Source organism: Globicephala melas, chromosome 15 (genome assembly GCF_963455315.2).
Source record: "Globicephala melas chromosome 15, mGloMel1.2, whole genome shotgun sequence".
NCBI classification, from domain to species: domain Eukaryota; kingdom Metazoa; phylum Chordata; class Mammalia; order Artiodactyla; family Delphinidae; genus Globicephala; species Globicephala melas.
The window spans coordinates 43,797,691-43,815,709 of NC_083328.1; the positions used below are offsets into that span (position 1 = coordinate 43,797,691).

At 58.7% G+C, this 18,019-nt stretch overlaps 2 protein-coding genes across 5 annotated transcripts in view; one reads left to right on the forward strand and one right to left on the reverse strand.

Annotated features, from left to right (window-relative positions):
- Nucleotides 1-14,509, forward strand: part of PYGB (glycogen phosphorylase B) — a 53,789-nt gene extending 39,280 nt beyond the window's left edge. The window contains exons 11-20 of the mRNA XM_030872512.2: nucleotides 360-523; nucleotides 1,219-1,333; nucleotides 2,240-2,341; nucleotides 2,929-3,076; nucleotides 6,503-6,561; nucleotides 8,294-8,435; nucleotides 9,969-10,176; nucleotides 10,725-10,859; nucleotides 11,943-12,009; nucleotides 13,099-14,509. Coding sequence (XP_030728372.1) covers nucleotides 360-523; nucleotides 1,219-1,333; nucleotides 2,240-2,341; nucleotides 2,929-3,076; nucleotides 6,503-6,561; nucleotides 8,294-8,435; nucleotides 9,969-10,176; nucleotides 10,725-10,859; nucleotides 11,943-12,009; nucleotides 13,099-13,251 — 1,293 coding nt within the window. The 3' untranslated portion in view covers nucleotides 13,252-14,509. The remainder of the gene's footprint in view (nucleotides 1-359; nucleotides 524-1,218; nucleotides 1,334-2,239; nucleotides 2,342-2,928; nucleotides 3,077-6,502; nucleotides 6,562-8,293; nucleotides 8,436-9,968; nucleotides 10,177-10,724; nucleotides 10,860-11,942; nucleotides 12,010-13,098) is intronic.
- Nucleotides 14,510-16,524: 2,015 nt separating this feature from the next.
- Nucleotides 16,525-18,019, reverse strand: part of ABHD12 (abhydrolase domain containing 12, lysophospholipase) — a 72,401-nt gene continuing 70,906 nt past the window's right edge. For 3 of the 4 annotated variants that reach the window (XM_060284928.2, XM_030872516.3, XM_060284929.2), the window contains exon 13: nucleotides 17,007-17,185. In XM_060284928.2, coding sequence (XP_060140911.1) covers nucleotides 17,146-17,185 — 40 coding nt within the window. In that variant the 3' untranslated portion in view covers nucleotides 17,007-17,145. Of the gene's footprint in view, nucleotides 17,205-18,019 lie in introns of all 4 variants that reach the window. The other variant, XM_030872514.2, reaches the window with a different exon arrangement.

An 18,019-nucleotide genomic window follows, 5' to 3' on the forward strand; every position in this document is an offset into this window, starting at 1 on the left:
AAACAAATCACCTTTGTCTTTCCTCTGTCACCCACAGAAAGGATAGTGGTACACGCACAGGGGAACTTAGAATTCAGGTGTGATTATAGTTCATTTTTTTAATCTTTTGGTGAAAGAGTAGCCATTCCCACTGGTAGACTGCTGTTATACCCTGCCTGGGCCAGCGGGGACAGCATCCCCATCTCTTCCTGTACGTCACACGGCACCTCCTCAGCTCCTCCGAGCCCACGGGCCGGGCCGCCGCCCCCAGGCCGAGGCAGACCTTCGCCCGGGCCCCAGTCAGGCTGGGCTGCAGCCGCCCTGGGCCTTTCTTGGGGAAAGCAGCCCCCGCCCTCCTGCTCACTGCTCTGTCTCGGCAGCACGTGGCCGCCCTGTTCCCCGGGGATGTGGACCGCCTGCGGAGGATGTCCGTGATCGAGGAAGGGGACTGCAAGCGCATCAACATGGCCCACCTGTGTGTCATCGGGTCCCACGCTGTCAACGGCGTGGCGAGGATCCACTCGGAGATCGTGAAGCAGTCAGTGTGAGTGGGGCCTGCGCTGGCCTGCGCCAGGGCGAGTGAACTGCCCAGAGCGCGGCGGTGGGAGGGTGAGGCTCTGACTCGGTGGACGACGCTGGGGGACCGAGCCCTCTTGTCACCAGGAGCCCTTCCCGTTGTCTGTGTTCTCCGTCTATCCAGGCAGAGGCCCTCCTTCTGGAGCACGTGCCGCTGGCTGTGGGCCTCCGCGCCCCGCCTGGGGACAAGAGTCCTGGGCCCCGCCAGGGTGGAGGTTAGGGTGTGATGGGCTGGGGCTCATCCCCGAGAGGAAGGAGGAATTCTTAGGTCAGATTCCCTGCTTCTGCCCCCTCTTTGTGGGATGTGGTCTTGGAATTCCTCCTTTCCATCCTCGCCGCAGACCTGTGGAGCGCCTCGTGTGGGCGCCCGGCAGCCCTGGACGGGTCTGTCCGTGTGGAGGCTTCCAGGTCCTCGGTGCTGGCCTGAGGCTTTGTGTGATGTACTGTTTAATCCCCACTGTCTGTCCACTCTCCACTGTCACAACCACTGAGAGGTGGCCAGGCTCCAGCCACATGCCGGCGTGGAGTTGGGCTCCTTGGGGGATGGAACAGAAAGGCTGGGCTCTGGATCGCCCCGGGGGCTCCCTTCAGAGGGCCCTGTGCCTCTCGCTCACCTTGTTTGAAACAGTGCTTGTGACAGTTGCCCGTTGTCTGTGTTTTTAGCTTTAAGGACTTTTACGAGCTGGAGCCAGAGAAGTTCCAGAATAAGACGAATGGCATCACGCCCCGACGGTGGCTGCTTCTATGTAACCCGGGGCTGGCGGACATCATCGTGGAGGTGAGGCCAGCGCCTCTGAGCCCACCCGGAGCTGTGGGCAGGCAGAGCGAGCGGCAGCTGCCTGGGGCTGTGTGGGCGGTGACCCGCTCCTCAGCGCGTGGACAGCGATGGCTTCTGGACGGGTGCGGGCGGTGGGGACCCGCTGTCGCCCTGGGTGTGGGGGGCCGGGCGGTCGGCCAGCAGCCCTGGCGGCCTGTGCAGGAGTTCAGAGGGGAAGCGCTAGGCCCAGCTGCCCCCAAAGAGGTTTGTGAGCCGGGGACGCCGTCGTTGTTGACTTGTTCCCATGCTCACGCGCTCAGCAAGGAAGGAGACAAGTCACGCAGGGGCCAGGCTGCGTGCTGGACATGGGGGTGCGGCGGGGGTGCTGGGGGGCGGGCTGTGTGCCAAGGAGGCTTCTCTGGAAGGGACGGCAGAGCTGAGGTCTGCCTGCCCAGTTACCAGGAGCAGCGCTGCAGGGACGTGACCACCTGCAGCCTGACTGGTGCGGCCTCGGTTCAGGGCAAGGCCACGGAGACGGCCCAGGTGTCTGGAGGCCAGTTTTCCTCTCGGTCCTAAATTAGAAACAGGGAGACTGAAGCTGGGGTTTGTTTGGAAACAGCGCTGTGTTGCAGTGTCGGGGGCAGGGTAGGGTGCCCAGGCCGGGCGGGAGCGGCCGGAAGGCCTCCATCCATCTGCGGTTCTGGCGGGTGTGGGCCTTGGGGGTTGGCGGAGCCGGGCCCCCAGGTTTCAGGCCTGTGGGGAGCCGGGGGAGGCGCGTGCATTTGAGGGCACGTTTCAGTGGTCGGGACTTGACTGGCGCCGGGTGTGCCGTGTTTCCTGGGAGGGGGTGTCGTGGGAGAGGAGGGGGCCTGGGGCTGAGGGGGGCAGAAGAGGTGCAGAAACCGCGTCTCCCTTATGACTCGGCAGAGAATCGGGGAGGGTTTCCTGACGGACCTGAGCCAACTGAAGAAACTGCTGCAGCTGCTCAGTGACGAGGCACTCATCAGGGACGTGGCCCAGGTCAAGCAGGTAGGCCCGGTGGGGGGCCCATCCCCCCGCTCAGCCTTGCAGAGGGGGCCCCGCTGAACCCTGAGCGCACCGCCGCCCCAGGTCCGGAGGAGAGCTCGTCTGGAGGGAAGCAGTGGGAATCGATGCAGGTCTCGCATCTGCACTTGACATGCTGTCCGCACACCTGGGCCTCCCTGTGGCCACCTCACCACCAGGCGGCCTGGCCCACTGGGCGGCCTTTGAAGACCGAGACTGACCCTCCACTGTGCCAACAGCCTGGCCTCGGGGGCCCAGAAGTAGTCTTCATTTTGGAGTCTCGCCCCCCACCCCAGGTCTCCTTGTCTCCATTTTCTGCTTTCTCATCCTTTGCTCCTCTCCCTGGGTTTGCACATCTACTTTCCTGTTTCTCTCCACGCTCTCGTGCAGATCCACTTTCAGGATCACGCTTCCCCTTCTGCCCACCAGGCTCCGGTGACCACCTGTGTCCCTCTGTGTCTCCCCTGGGGTGGCAGTGCGTCCTGGGCATCCCCTCCCTGCTGCGTCTCTGACACCAGCCCTGGGGGCTCGGCCCTGTGAACATCCCACCATCTTTACCTCTGTTCTCCCAGGAAAACAAGGTGAAGTTCTCTGCCTTCCTGGAGAAGGAGTACGGGGTGAAGGTCAACCCCTCGTCCATGTTTGACGTGCACGTGAAGAGGATCCACGAGTACAAGCGGCAGCTGCTCAACTGCCTGCACGTGGTCACCCTGTACAACCGTGAGTGCTCCGCCCTGCGCCCCACCCCCCTTCCACCGGGCCTTTTTCTCACGTGGCCACTGGGGCGGACGTGGCATATTCATTTTGAGTGGCACCTTCTGGTTTTCTGTGTTCAGAACAGAGCAGCTACAAGGAGTGAGACGTGAGCTCAGAGGTTGGGGAGCTCGAGGCCCAGGGGCTGCACCTCCTCCAGAGGCTGGGTTTTAGGTCTGGTATAGCATTTCTTTCATACTTAGTCATTATTGTTATTAGACTCCTCTTAAGTTATTTGGAGAGATTATACTTAGCAGGTGAGGCATTTGAAGTATACTCATAGAAGATGAAATAGTATGTTACATCTATACACCTTAAACTATTTAAGTGGCATTTGATCTTGAAGCACGTGTGAATCAAAGACCCACCTAAGGGCTTCCCTGGTGGCGCGTGGTTGAGAGTCCGCCTGCCGGACTCGGGTTCAGGGGACACGGGTTCATGCCCCGGTCCGGGAAGATCCCACAAGCCGCGGAGCAGCTGGGCACGTGAGCCATGGCCGCTGAGCCTGCTCGTCTGGAGCCTGTGCTCCGCAACGGGAGAGGCCACAACAGTGAGAGGCCCGCATATCGAAAAAAAAAAAAAAAAGACCCACCTAAAAGTAACTATGAACATTTGCTACTTCTATAAATAAGATAATAAAGCCTCAAGGAAAAATCTGTTTTTTTTTTTTTTTAAAGTTCTTTATTTAATTTATTTATTTTTGGCCGCGTTGGGTCTTCGTTGTGGTGCGTGGGCTTCTCATTATGGTGGCTTCTCTTGTTGCGGAGCATGGGCTCTAGGTGTACCAGCTTCAGTTAGTTGTGGCACGTGAGCTCAGTAGTTGTGGTGCATGGGCTTAGTTGCTCCGCAGCATGTGGGATCTTCCCGGACCAGGGCTCGAACTGTGTCCCCTGCATTGGCAGGTGGATTCTTAACCACTGTGCCACAAGGGAAGCCCAAAACGTGGTTCTTAAGATCTTGTAATGTAGTAAAGCAAATACTAATTTTGAAAATAAAGGAACCAAATACTTTCCAAGACGCAGAGCTCCCCTCGAGAACATCAGCTCTCCAGTTGCCAGTGAGGGAGACTCCGTCTTGAGGGATCCGCTCGCTCGTGAGACAGTGAAGTGACAGGACGGATGCTAGTTTGGGTTGAATGGTTCTGACCCGACCCTCAGAAAAGGCCCAGGTGAGGGCCCTCCTGTGCGTTTAGCGGAAGGGCGCGCCTCCCGGGCCAGAAACGGCAGTTCACGGAGACTTTGTTTTGTGCTCTTTGCTGTGGTTTTCTTCTGCAGTTGTGATTTTTCTGCATTTTCTTTGTCGTTTCCCGGGCGGCGTCCCCGAATCCCCTGCCCCTGAGCGGCAGGGCCAGTCACTGGGTGGCCTGCCCTTCCTCCCGTCACCTCTTGTGACCGGTGCCTTCCTGCTGCCCAGGGTGCTGCTTCTGCTCGGCTGTGAGCGTCCGGGGCGCCTGCGGCATTCCGATGGGGCCATCAGGGCACGTGTCACCCGCCCCCCACCCGCTCGTCCACCTGCGTGTATGAGCGCACAACGTGGTGCTGCTCTGCCATCCTCGCCTCGATCTGACCTGGGTTTCCGTCTGCGATGAGACGCCCAGTCCTCTTACAGGGCCGTCCGGTCGCCCTTCTGCCCAGCTCCTGTGCCCCGAGGTCTTCCATGTCCACAGTAGTCTGTGGCCACTTGCGGGAAGGGTGGTTCCGCTGAAGCGATGTTCTCAGTCTCCCGTTCTTTCCTTGAGCAGCGCCATCTGGAGGGTGGGTCTGGAGTGAGCTGCTCTCTTGTGCTCATTCCACTCGGCTGTGTCTTGGGTGCCGGCTGTTGTGGGTCAATTTTCCTGATGCTTGGGCACTCTGAGGATGGTGGTTGATATCTTATATCATCTATAGGAAGTTTTCTTGAAATACATTAAAACATGTGTTTGGCTTTCTTCTCCTGGGTTCCAGTGACGTGTGTGGTTGGTTTCTTCCACCACCTTCTTTTTGCCTGTTGATAGCTCTCCCTCCTTTTCTGTTCCATGTTGACTGCTGGTCCCGCTTCCGCACTCTGTGTGTCTACTGTGTTTTCTGCACGTCTCCCCGCCCTCCTGGCTTCTGTGATCGGGCTGCACTCTGTGGGGCAGTTCTGCCTTGTCGCCTGTGTTCTGCCTTCTCCCGGGGTCTTGCGTTTCGGCGCTATGGTCTCCCATCTGCGTCGACAGTCTCACAGGTTGGAGACTCACAGGGAGGCTGCTTCCACTGCCCTTGTCTGTGGCAAAGCTGTGTGTTCGGGTTCGTCACTCGTGTCTGAGGAGCTGGCCGGGGCCTCGTGAGCTCAAGGCAGCCTCAGGCCTCCCCAGCTTGTGATGCCTCTCTGGGGCTCCAAGTCAAGGCTGGCTCAGGAGGCGTCATGGCCCTGTGGGCCTCTGTCCACAAGGATGTCCAGACCCCCTTTCCAAGGTTTCTCTGTAGGAGGGGTGCCGACAGGGTCTGCCCGCCCGGCCCCCTGGGGCTCTTTCCTGCCTCCGCTTCCCCCGCTCACAGCCCCCGGGAGGCTGGGGTTCCTGAGACCCTGAGTTCACAGCCCTGTCTCCCACCCATCCCATGACCCAGGAGGACTTGCCCAATGATCTGGAGTTAGCGTATTTTTCTTCTTTACTAGTTTTAGTAAAAATGTAGTTTGTGGGGTTTTGGCTTTATTTTTTTCCTGTTCTCTTTGTTACTCTGTCCACAATCTGGAAGCGGGAAGATTCAGAACTAAGGGACGGTCATATTCCTACTAGAACCTGAAGACAGAGGTTACAGATCAGCCGCGACCCTTTAGTGGCTCCTGTAAACCTTGCGGCCGATTCCTGACTCTGGTGAAAGCCGTCTAGGGCAGCCTGTCACTTCTGTAGACACTCCCTGCCCCCACCCCCCAGCTGAAATCTGGAAACCAGTGGCCTGGTGAGGACATCTCATTCTGCTGGGGCTGGAGGTGAGCTGTCTGCTCCTGTACAGAAAAGGTCTGGGGGGCTTCTTAGCCTCTGTCCCAGTGACGGAGGGGGCTTGGGGTCTCACTGACACCTCCCGCAGGCTGACGGTGAATCATCACCATCCCAAGGTCACCCCATTTTTGAGTACCCATCACATGCAAGGGCCTTCAGTCCTGGTGACCAGACCCAGAGAAGCTCCTGTGTTGGGCTGTTCTGGACACAAAGGCACAGCTTTTCCACTGAACTTTCTGGAAGAGTCTGCTCCTGGCTGGCCTTCCAAACCAACCTGGACCAAGTGTAGAATTCTGTAAGCGGGAGCTCCTGGCAGTGCAGCACCTGTGTCGGGCTGGCCTCTGAAGACACTGTCACTGAGGCCTGTCCCAGGGCTCAGGCATGTCTGGCTCCAGGGGCTTCACGTGGCTCTCTTTTTGTTTGTCCTGCAGGAATAAAGAAGGACCCAGCCCAGGCCTTTGTGCCCAGGACCGTCATGATCGGGGGCAAGGTGAGGGGACGTCTTCTTGGTTCCTGCTTGGCGTTGGTCGGGGATGCACAAACCACCGTGCTTTTCAGCAGCGTCTCTGCATCGGGGCTGGATGCTGCGGGTGGCTGGGCGCCAACCTGCACACACAGCCCAGAGGTCCTGGCCCCAGGTGTGCCTCTGGGCCAGGTCAGACTCCATCAGCTCAGCCACAGGAGGGAGCTGCATGGGGCCCCTGCCTGCCCGGCCCAGGGGAGTGGGGTCCCCAGCCCCAAGGGCCAGTCTCTACTGGGCTCTCATGGGGCAGCGCCATTTCTCTTGTAACTGCCGGATTTCCACGCCTCCCCTGCACTGGTGCGCCAAGTAGGCGTGAGTCGCTGGCTGCTTCGTCAGCCAGACGTGCGCCTGCTCTCGGCTCAGCCTGGCCTTATTCGTTTTATTTACATGTGCTTTTGGACGTGGGATCTCAGAGTCCCAGCGTATCGCCGGCAGGCATCAGTGGGTCCCATCACCCGGCTCCGCGCTCTAGGGCCCGCGTCCCCACCCTCTGCCACTTTTCCCAGAAGCCTGGGCACAGCTGCTTCACGGGGGCTGCAGGTGGGCCCAGGACTGTCCTCGCCTCTCACTTGAGCACATATGAAGGTGGAGGCACCTCACAGGCAGGCCCGTCTTGTTCTGTCTCTGCCACCGTCCCCCGGCCCCCCGACTCCTGATGTTTCTAAAGCAGACTCCGGACAGCATGCTGGGGTTCTTTTTCTTTTCTTTTTTTTTTAATCTATTTCATACATATTAGTGTATATATGTCAATCCCAATCTCCCAATTCATTCCACCACCACCCCACCCCAGCATGCTGTTTTGTCAGTATTTCTGTATGCATTTTAGAGATGTGGACTTTCAAAAAGTTAAAAAATGTTAATTTTTTTAAAATTAACATTTTTAAAAAGAAAAAAAGAAGTGTAGAACATCCACAAACCTGTCCCCCAGACTTTTGCTGAACCATTTCATAGTAGATGGATTACAGACATTATAACACTTCAACCCTAAGAACTTAATCAGTTGTCTTCACAGTGATGTTTTCCTGCAAAACCACACAGCGCCACCATCACACCTAAAACACTTGACAAGAATTCCTCCACATCATTAAATATCCAGCCAGGGCCACACGCAGCGGTCTTGTGACAGCTACAAATACCTTGAGCTTGTTTGAATCAGGACCCAGCAAGGTTCTCACATGGTGACGGGCGGCTGTGTCTCTTAAATCTCTTCATCTGTAGGTTTTTCTCCACGTCCCCCTCTTTTTTTCCCCTGCAATTTGTTACAGAAATCGGGTTGTGTGTCTTCCCCAAACCACGTCCCTCTGGTATCTCCCAGTACTTTCCTTGGTTCCCTGCGTTTCCTATAAGTCGGTAGTCAGTTCTCAGAGGTCCTTGTTCCCTCTCTTCATTTTTGAAAAAACCAGCTAGAATCAGAAAACCAAGCTTGAGGTTGACAGATTTGTGCACGTGGGTGAGGTGCCGTCATGAGAGGCGCTCGGTTGAAGCCGAGGAAGCGGGTGGGGCGCCGCGCTCTGTGGGTCCGTCTGCCAGGTTGAGGGCAGGACACGCAGGGATGCCGTGGCCTCAGCCCACCCCTCCCCTGCCGTGGGACCCCCCCGCTGGCAGAGCCACTCGGCTGGGCGTGTGCAGCCCGGGCTCCGGCGACCCTGCCGTGCCCCTGAGCACAGGGTGTCTGCTGAGCGCCCCTCCCCCTTTCCAGGCGGCGCCCGGCTACCACATGGCCAAGATGATCATCAAGCTGGTCACGTCCATCGGCGACGTCGTCAACCACGATCCGGTTGTGGGCGACAGGCTCAAAGTGATCTTCCTGGAGAACTACAGAGTGTCCTTGGCCGAGAAAGGTGAGCCTGCCCTACCTGGGCGCAGCCAGTGGTCCTCTATGGTCAGGGCCTGTCTTGCTTTCAGACGGATTAACAGCCCCAACACCAGGCTGCCCAGCCAGAGGGCCCCCCACCCCCTGGCCTGGCTCTGGGGGAGCCCTGCTGCCACCGAGTCGTCCTCGGTCTCACACATCCTTGGTCTCTGAACTTCCCACTGCTCCCCCTCCTCGTTCCTCTGCCCCGGGGCTCCCTCTTGCTGGCCCTCCCCGTCCCCCAGAGGGTGCTTCTGCTCATCCCCACCTGTCCACTCTGGCCTGGCGTCCTGCACCTGCCCCGGGAGGGTTTAGCCTGGGGCCACTCCACTTTGGGGGTACTGGGTGTGTGTTGCCATCTGGAGAAGGGCCTGTGGCCAGATGTGCCTCGGAGCATAGCTGTCCTGAGCTGGACAGGCCCTTCTAAGCCAGCCACTTCCGGAGACCTGGCAGGAAGTGCTGGGAAACCTGAGCCTGGACTTGTGGCCCGAGTAGCAGCCCCTCTGATCCATGAGACTGTGCGCTGCCCTCCAGGCGTTGAGTGAAGGGCAGGCTCACGCACTCCCTCCTCCTCCGTTGCGGGCGGATCAGGACCATCCCTGTGGTCCCGCCACTGCCATGGACCATGTGTGGCTCGGGGGTTGGGTTGGGGTTAGTGTTTCACTGAGCTTCTAAAGCAACTTACGGCCGCTGCCTGGCACTCCCAGGCCAGTTCCTGCGCTTCCTTAGAACTGACCTTGGGGACAGCCAGCCTGGAGTTGGGTCCCACACCCTCCCCCAGCTCTTGGACTGGCTGTGGTAACGTGTCCACCATCCCGTCTGCCCATGTCCCTCTGCCTGAGGGGCCGGGGGTGCCTGTGTCTCTATCCTGGCACCTGGACTTGACCTTGAAGAAGGGGCTGGGCTCTGGTCTTGGCTGACCCCGAGTGCCCTTCAGCTGGGTTAGGGAAGCAGCATTAGCTCTGAGAACGAGCTGAGGACGTGGGAGCAGGGATGCCAAGGCAGGCAGGACGGAGGCTGCGTTCCTGCTGCCACATGGAGAAACTCACGCAGGGAACCCCCACTTGGGAGAAGCTGCAGGGCCATGGATGGGGTTGTGTCTTGGCCACTATGCCAGTCTGTAAACGGCACAGAGTGACTTCGGTGCGTGTGGCCACAAGAAGATTGTCCCCCCGCTGTCCCCAGTCCTTTGGTGCTGTGAGTCGGATTCCTCTGTAAGCCATTTAAGGAGTCTGCGGGGCTGATCGAATAAGACAGCAGTGATGTCAGGATACAAGGGAATGATGACAACACCAGGCTTTGATTTGGCCCTGGTCCGCGGAAGGTTCCAGAACAAAGGTCCTTTGCCACCTGCAGGGCTTCTCAGGCGTTTCCACTGTGGATCCTCTGCCTCAGGGTGCCCTGGGTCAAAAAAGGGAGCCGTACAGGTGGTGTGGTCAGTGCATGGTGTTGCTGTGCTGTTCCCATTGCTCTCGTGTTGAGCGGTTCATGGCTGACGGGTCTTGCTCTCGCCGCCTTGCAGTGATCCCCGCCGCCGACCTGTCACAGCAGATCTCCACCGCGGGCACCGAGGCCTCGGGCACAGGCAACATGAAGTTCATGCTCAATGGGGCCCTCACCATCGGCACCATGGACGGAGCCAACGTGGAGATGGCTGAGGAAGCTGGGGCCGAGAACCTCTTCATCTTTGGCTTGCGGGTGGAGGACGTGGAAGCCCTGGACCGGAAAGGGTGTGTGTCCCTCTCAAGACCTCAGATCTCCTCTACTTGTTTTTCACACCCTTGGATACTGTGAGGGGTCCCAGCCCGGCCTAATTCTGTGCAACTGAAGTTGCCTAGTTGCCTAAAATCCCTCAGGGGAGTTGTTGAGGCCTCAGGCACCAGCTGCTGAACCCAAACAGTCGGAACCTTGTCAGCCTGTGAGCGCTGGCCCTTTCGGCCCTGTCCCATGTCTGCCACACGCCTCCCTCTCCCCAGACTCCCTAATGGTCGCAGGGTGTCTCTCCAGCTTGGTTTCACATGTCATTTTCTTCTGCAACATCCTGGCACTGGGGGCGGGGGCGGGGCTGCTTGAGCATCCTCTCTCGGAGGACTGCATGTGACCTGTACGTCCTCTAGCAACCACGTGTCTGTAACAGTAAAAGGAGGAGGTGGAATTGATGTGCTCACGGCCCACGTCCACCTCCCAGTGCCTGCGGTTGCCAACCCCACCTGGCTGTCGTGGGCCTGAGGCACAAACGGCCCCAGCGTGTGCCCACAAGGCTGCCATCTCCCCACAGGTACAACGCCCGGGAGTACTACGACTCCCTGCCCGAGCTGCGGCAGGCCGTGGACCAGATCAGCAGCGGCTTCTTCTCCCCCAGGGAGCCCGACTGTTTCAAGGGCGTCGTCGACATGCTGCTGAACCATGACAGGTGAGACAGGCCCCTCGTGCCTCACCGATGGGTCAAAGGGTCCCCTGGCAGGCTGAAAACTGCACGTTGTTTGGGGCCAAGCCTGGGCCTCGGTGAGGCTCACCCTCACCTCAGCCCACAGCCAGAGGCTCGGCTGCACCCAGGGGCCAGGGTTTGTGGGGCTTCTGACGGTGCTCAGCGAGCCTGGGGGCCTGGTGGTGGGATTGCCAGCTGCCGAGCGGAGCCCCAGGCCCCCGGCACCAGCTGACCTCCTTGGACGGGAGTGACAAGCGTCACCTGGGCGGGTTGGAGGCGACTTCCTCGGGGCAGAGGGAGCCTGGGTTTAATGGGGAGCCCAAGAGTGGTTCAGGTGGAATGAGCTTGTGAGGCCGTGAGTTACCACATGGTTAGTGTTTTATGACGAGGCCGTTGACACGGGGTTCTGCTCCCCGGGGCACAGCTTTGCACAGCACTTGTTACAGGTCGGCAGTGCTCTCTCCTCTGACGACAGGCCTCTTCTCCACCCAGGTGGTAGAAGCTGAGTCTGTCAAAGGCTGAGAATCGACCTCTATCCCACTTGCAGTTCCTTTGGTTTAGTCTGTCACTTTTTGATGAATGCTGTCAGCTGGCTTCTGTTAGACCCAATCGATCGTAACTCCACACACGCCCGGGGCTGGGAGCTTGGCCCTGCTGAGGTCTGTGATCAAGGAGGGACTTTACAGTTTCATGAATTGTGTTTCTGACTCAATCGTAAACAAAACGTGTTTCTGTGTCCATAAATCCTGCACCACCAGTTCTCAGCCCGTGAGATCTGAGAACAGATGGTGATGGAGCCTGTGGTCACCCTGTGCCCTTCCCCTGGAGGTGAAATTGGAGGGAGGCCTCAGCCTGTGCAGCTCTGACCCACGTGCACAAGTTCTTTAAAGAACACTGGGTTAAAATAAGGTTTTTCTAGAATAGCGTCCCCAGGACAGAAGTGTTGCTCACAGAGTAGTCCCCGTGGCCACCCCTGTCCTGCAGAGCATGAGGACGCAGCCAGCCAGGCCCGTTTCCTGACCTCCCACTCGTCACCCACCCAGCCCAGCTTCCTGTCTCCCATTTCAGGTTCAAGGTGTTTGCGGACTATGAGGCATACGTGGAGTGCCAGGCCCGGGTGGACCAGCTGTACCGGGTAAGGTCCTTGGGCCCTGGCAGCGAAGCAGCAGGGTGTGGCTGTGTCCTGCTGTCTCAGGCCACTCCCAGGAGGTCACAGTTCATCTAGTGGCCCAGAGCAGGTTGGGCTTCCTCATTTCCTGCTCAGGGACTGACTCGGCTGGCCCTCTGCCCAGGCTGCTGTCCACACCAGCGCACCTTCCCCTGCAGCCTCTGGGCAGCTGCCACAGAGCGCAGGTGAGCAGGGCAGGAGTTTCCTTCTGGAGGCTCTGCACACCCTAGCCCGCCATCTGACCGCCCACGTGGGTGTGATCAGGAGAGCCTGAGGTGAGGGATGGGCCTTGTGAGCAGTGAAGACCTTTCTGTGCTTAAAATGAGAAGATGAACGATTCCTTGTAAAAGTGACAGATCTGACAGCAAGTAGAACAAGGACTTGTAGCTCTAAGGAGCCGAGTTTCTAAGGTGGGGCTGCGGGAGCCAGCTCCCCAGTCCGCGGCCCTGTGTCCCTGCCTTGGCGTGGCCCACAGAGAGTGTGCATGTCCAGTGGGGTCTCCTGGGAAGACTCAGCTCCTGAACCTGGGGAGGGAAAGGAGGGTGTTCCACCCTGTGCACCCAGCCAAGGATGGCAGCAGGAGGGGACACTGGCGATGGGGGCGTGACTGTGCAGTTGTTGGGGCAGATGGTTCATTGCCCAGGTCGTTCAAGCAGATTCTTGGACACGGCCTGAGGGGTTTGTGTGTCTGAGTTGTTGCCCACGTCTCATCCCTCCCACCCACCCACCCCCCTCGAGGAAACAGCCCCTGATGTTCCCTCCTGTGACAGAACAGGAGAGGGCCTAGAAACCGAGTGATCTTCCGGGCTCCGGGAGGAACTTTGCTTTCCTTTCGGGGAGGCCCCTCGTGGTGCTGGCTGCAGTCTGGGGGCGCATACTCCTCTGGTGGGGTGTCTGTGCATTGGGTGTGCCGCACCCCAGCAGGACCTCTGTCTAGTCATCTGGAAACTTTCCTGGTGGGTGGGCCCCCTTCCCAGTGACCTCTTGGTTGGCTGCCCAGTGTCTAAGTGCATCTGGGAACAGCCCGAGGTCACCGAGCACCGCTTCCCTCTGCAGAACCCCAAGGAGTGGACCAAAAAGGTCATCAGGAACATCGCTTGCTCGGGCAAGTTCTCCAGTGACCGGACCATCACGGAGTACGCCCGGGACATCTGGGGCGTGGAGCCCTCTGCCCTGAAGACCCCGCCCCCCAGCCTCCCCAGGGATTAGGCCTCTGCCCTCCCCCTCCGGACCAGAGGCGTTTGTTTTCTTGCTGACTGCCCGTTTCCAAGCACTTTGCCAGCACCCTGCTTTTTTCAGTGCTGTTTCCGGGACGGCCATGGGGATCCGGGTGGTGGCTTTCGGGGGTTGGGTTGGGTTGGGGGAAGATGCTGAGGTGAGATGCTCCCCCGTTTCCTGCAGGCAAGCAGAGCCCACAGCACTGAGCAGGGCAGCTGGCCTGCTGCACTGCCCACCTGTCCCGTGGAGGTGGACTTGTCTGCTGGGCTCCCCGCAGCCTTGCACACGCCTTGTGTGAGCTCGTTTTTAGTTCTGAGCCTCTGGATTCTGGGGTCCGGCCAGGTAGCCGTGGTAAAGCCTGGGGCCGTGTATGTTTCTGCAGCACCTCGTCCAGTGTGGCCCCAGCTCTGCCTCCTGGCCATGCAGGGAGGGTCCACTGTGCTAGGCCATGTCCTCATAGCTGCTGTGTGGGCACCCAGCCCGGGGTTTCCAGATTGATCAGATAAAGAGGCCCCAGGACAACTGAGAGTGACACTGGGGACAACACCTGTGTCCAGCGTCTAGGGAGCTTTGGCTGGGACAAGGCTGGCTGATGCAGAATTCGTTTGGTTTTGCTTTTTCATAAGATTTTTCACAAGGAAATGAAACTAGCTAAAGCCTTTCCTTGTTTTAGCAACTAAAAATAGCACTTTTGAAGTTTAGTGCCTGGGGAGGCAATGCTGGGATGTTCTCACCTGGCCCTGGGGACCCAGGTGGGGTCCCCACCTCTGCTGGGTGAAGCTGAACACCCAGCCCCGCTGCAGATCTGTGCCCGTCGAGTCCAGGAGGGTGCGTTTCCGGTCTCACGGGAGGCCGGCCTCCCTCCTCCCAGCAGCATGACTACCTGGTCTGGAAAAGGACTGAGTGGGCCCAGAGAGGAGCCCACTTCCCATTCTGCCCAGAGAGCAGGCTGGTGCTGGGGAGGGCGGGTGAGCAGGTGGGAAGGACAGGGCCAGGGAGCAGGCAGGAGCTGTGGGCGGAAGCTTCCGGAGGCTGTCTCCTCAAATGCTGGACCTGGGTGGCACAGGGTCCTGCCCTCATCCCCATCCTGACTGCTCACGTCACCAGAGGCGTGAGGGTCTGTGGTTGCATCCCCAGCGCCCTCTGCTGCCCGTCCCTTAGGCCGAGTGTAACCATCACTGTGCCCCTCACTGTCAGTCACTGCCTCGTGTGAGAAACCGATTAAACCTTCCTGCTTGTGCTCAGTTGATCTGGCCTCTGTGTGTCACTCTTGTGCCCAGGGCAGTCCATGTCCCAGCCGGGCTAAATTATGGTCCATCATTCCAGGACTGAGAACAGAAAGTTCTCTCACCCCCAGCTGCATGTGGGGCTTAGAGCCACGAGTGCCTGAACTGTCAAACCCAGCCACTTGGAAAACTGTCTCCTGGGTGTTGGCATTTTTGGTGTGAATTGTACTGTTTTTTGCACCCATCTTTTGCCACCCACTCCTGGTCCTGGGAAGTGGAACGCCCTGGGGACCAAAACTCCTCCCCCCCCCGACCCCAAATTGTATGGCTGCAGGTTAAATCAAGAACCCAGAGGGATGTGACTCGGGGCTTATTGTTACCCAAAGTACCCAAGAACGCCGTGGACCCCTGCTGGTGGTGGGATGTGCGAGCCGCCCCTTGGTTGGGGGCACCTGAGATGCACATTCCTGGTCTCAGGTCTGGGGCAGCTCCTGGGACACATGCATCTGACGACCACAGTTCACAGCTGTGCACATCTCTTGCTGTTCCTGACCACCGACTGTTGTGACCCATTAAAGGGTCAGTTCTAACCCACAGTGTAAGCTTAGTCGCTCAGACCGAGGTAATAAGCTGAGATGCCACCAGGCAGAGATGTGTAGACCTGATTACTAATTACCTGACAGCTGACAAGGGCGGCAGCTACCAGCCCCACGATCCCTTATGCTTCCTTATCTTCAGACGGTCAGACACCTGTAAAAACACTAACAGCTTGTATTTTTACTTTATAGCCTACCTTATTCCCCCCCCCCCGCAAAAAAAAATCTGAGGCAACTTACATAGACAAAATTTTAAGAAAAACAAGATGCAGACTTGAGCCCAGGCAGAGCAGGCCGGGTCTAGACGGCCTCGTTGGTCAAGACGAGCTGGGGATGTGGCTCTGAGCTGCAGGGCCTCCAGGAGCCTCAGTGACTGAGAAAAGCACGAAGGGGCTGCCCTGGCCAGGCGGGCACTTCGTGCTTTAGTTACATGAAGACGGTGTCAGGTGGGGATGGGTGTCCCAGCTCTGACGGAAATCCAAGGAGACATGAAGCTGGGGGACGGGGTGGGGCCCTGCAGGCTGTGCTCACACCTGAATTAGATACCAGGAGTGCAGAGCAAACCCGTCCAGTAGAAGATAACTGACAAACTGACCTCAGGAAGGTCTGTTCCGTTTCAAACCTGGTTTAAGAAAGACATGGGTTTTCCAGATACAAGAATCACGTTGGGCAGCTCTAAGGTGCTTCAGAAAGAGGGTGTGACCTGCTTCTGGGCTTCCAGCCAGGGCATAGCTGCTAACAGGCCACAAGGGGGGCAGGTAAACAAGCCCCTCCCCACCCTGGGGAATCTCTGCGCTGCTGAGACTGGAAAGTGCCAGAGCCTGACGATCTAGGGGAGGAAGGCCTGCCATCAGGAGAGACCCGGGTGGGCTGAAGTCCTCCGACCTGGGACAAACCCTGTGCTGCACAGCTCGAAGCCCCCTTATTAAGCCACACACCCTCTCCTGGGAGAGAGCGCACTTAGCGGGGAGGTGAGAAGTGGACAGCTGGCAGGCGCTGGCTGGGAACGGCGCACGTGCAGGGGAGGCTGGTTTCGCAAAAAGCCAAACAACAGAAGCGCCACCACCAGTGAGTGAACAGGGCAATGCTCGCGGGCCAGAAGAGTCCCTGGACTCCAGCAGCCTAAACCCCACCACCTGTCCATCGACACGGCAACATTCAACGAGCTTGTTAACTATAAGGCTGGAAAGGTCACCTGCGTAGGCCTGGTTTTTAGAAAAATGCCATCTGCTCCGCCTGGAAAAGCCATCTCCACCTCCCCACCGTGAACGTTCCTTTCCCCAGAGATAACGCCCCTCCGTGCTGGGCCTCAGTGTCTGGAAGGAAGCGGGAAAGAAGGGCCCATGATCCTTGGCCAATACCACCTCCCATATGGTCGGGTCCTGAGAGTGGCCTGGGACTGTGGGTAGGGCCTGGGCTGGAGGCGTCACTGAGAAATCAGACAGACCACCACCACGATTTTATTCTTAAATAAATGCTCCGTCTAAGGCCAGGTTAGGTAGACAGGTGGGTGGAAATCGGATGAAGGCAGACCACGGGCACCTCCCCCGCTGGGAGCAGTGGGGCCGCCCAGGGAGGCAGGGACACCAAGGAAGGCAAGCGGGGTGCACAGGGCAGGAGGGGCTGATGGAACCACTAGAGTCCGTTCTGGGAAGGGACAGAAAGAACCCAAGTTTCCCCACATTCTTGAGGGTGGTGCCAGAAAGCTCAACGTGGTCCCAAGACCCCACGCCTCCTGCCCCAGGCTCCCGGTGCCCAGCTCAGGAAGTGTGGGATCAACTAGCCGATGGCCAGAAAGTTCTGTCACTGTCTTCCCAACAAGACCTCAGGTTGAGTGGCAGCAAGAGGGAGAGAGGGCCACATGCCCGCCCCCCACGCTGTCCACAGAAACCTGTGCTCCCAGCCACCCGGGGCGGGCGCCTCAGGTCTGCCAGGGCCTCCTCTGCCTGGCCCGCTGGCATCCGAGTTCTCTCTCCAGGCACATCTCCAGGGTGCCGGGCTGGCCGGAGGAAGAGGGGGACAAGGGCAGACATCTTCATGCTCCTTCAGGTGGCGAGTAACACTCAGTGCTGGCGCCCTGGTTCCGACTTCCCCAGGAATTCCCTGGACCAGAGGAGGAAACCTGTCGGCCAAACCTCTTGAGACCAAACCTGAGACCCCACCTCCTGTGGTCCTCCTACAGCCCACCTGGGGAGGCCGCAAAGGAGCCTGGAGGACCACACTTCCGCTCAGAAAACCCCGTGAGTTAAACAAGCAGGGCGCCAAAGGCAGTGCCCAAGTTAAGTCCTGACACACAGGAGCAAGGATGGGGTCACTAACTGCACCCCGATGTTGGAGCCATTCTCTGGTCTACATTTTATGTAATGTATTCCTTTTATGGGGAAAAACCATAGTCCCAGAGCAAACCCATACTCATTACTGTCCCCTCGCAGCAACCCACATCCGGGAGGCAAGAAACTGCAAAGGAACGCCCCTGGAACCTCAAGGGCAAAGTGTAACCACTCGGCACACACCTCACTGAGGGCCGATTCCAGCACCCCGGGCTCAGCAGAGGCCCCCCAGCCGGGACGTGCAGGCTGCCTGCACCCTCCAGCGGGAGGCAGGGAGTGCCTGGTCCATCCAAACCCTTTGCTTTGCCACCAGTGCACCCCTCATCCTCAGGCTCTGCGCCCAAGCTCGAGATGGGTGCCCGGGGTGGCAGCCCACGTCCTGGCCCAGGATTTCAGCCAGCGCAGTGCAGCCAGGGGCACAGCCTCCCTTCCAGAAGCAGCTGGGGCTTTTGAGGAGCTGGCCCAGACCTGCACCCCCTGTGCCCCACGCACAGGAGCAGCAACCTGACGGGCCTGTGGGAAGGGATGGAGGCCTGACCCAAAGCAGCTGTGGTGTCTGCACTGCACGACCTGCATCACAGGGAGATCACAGCCCTACTGACGGTGG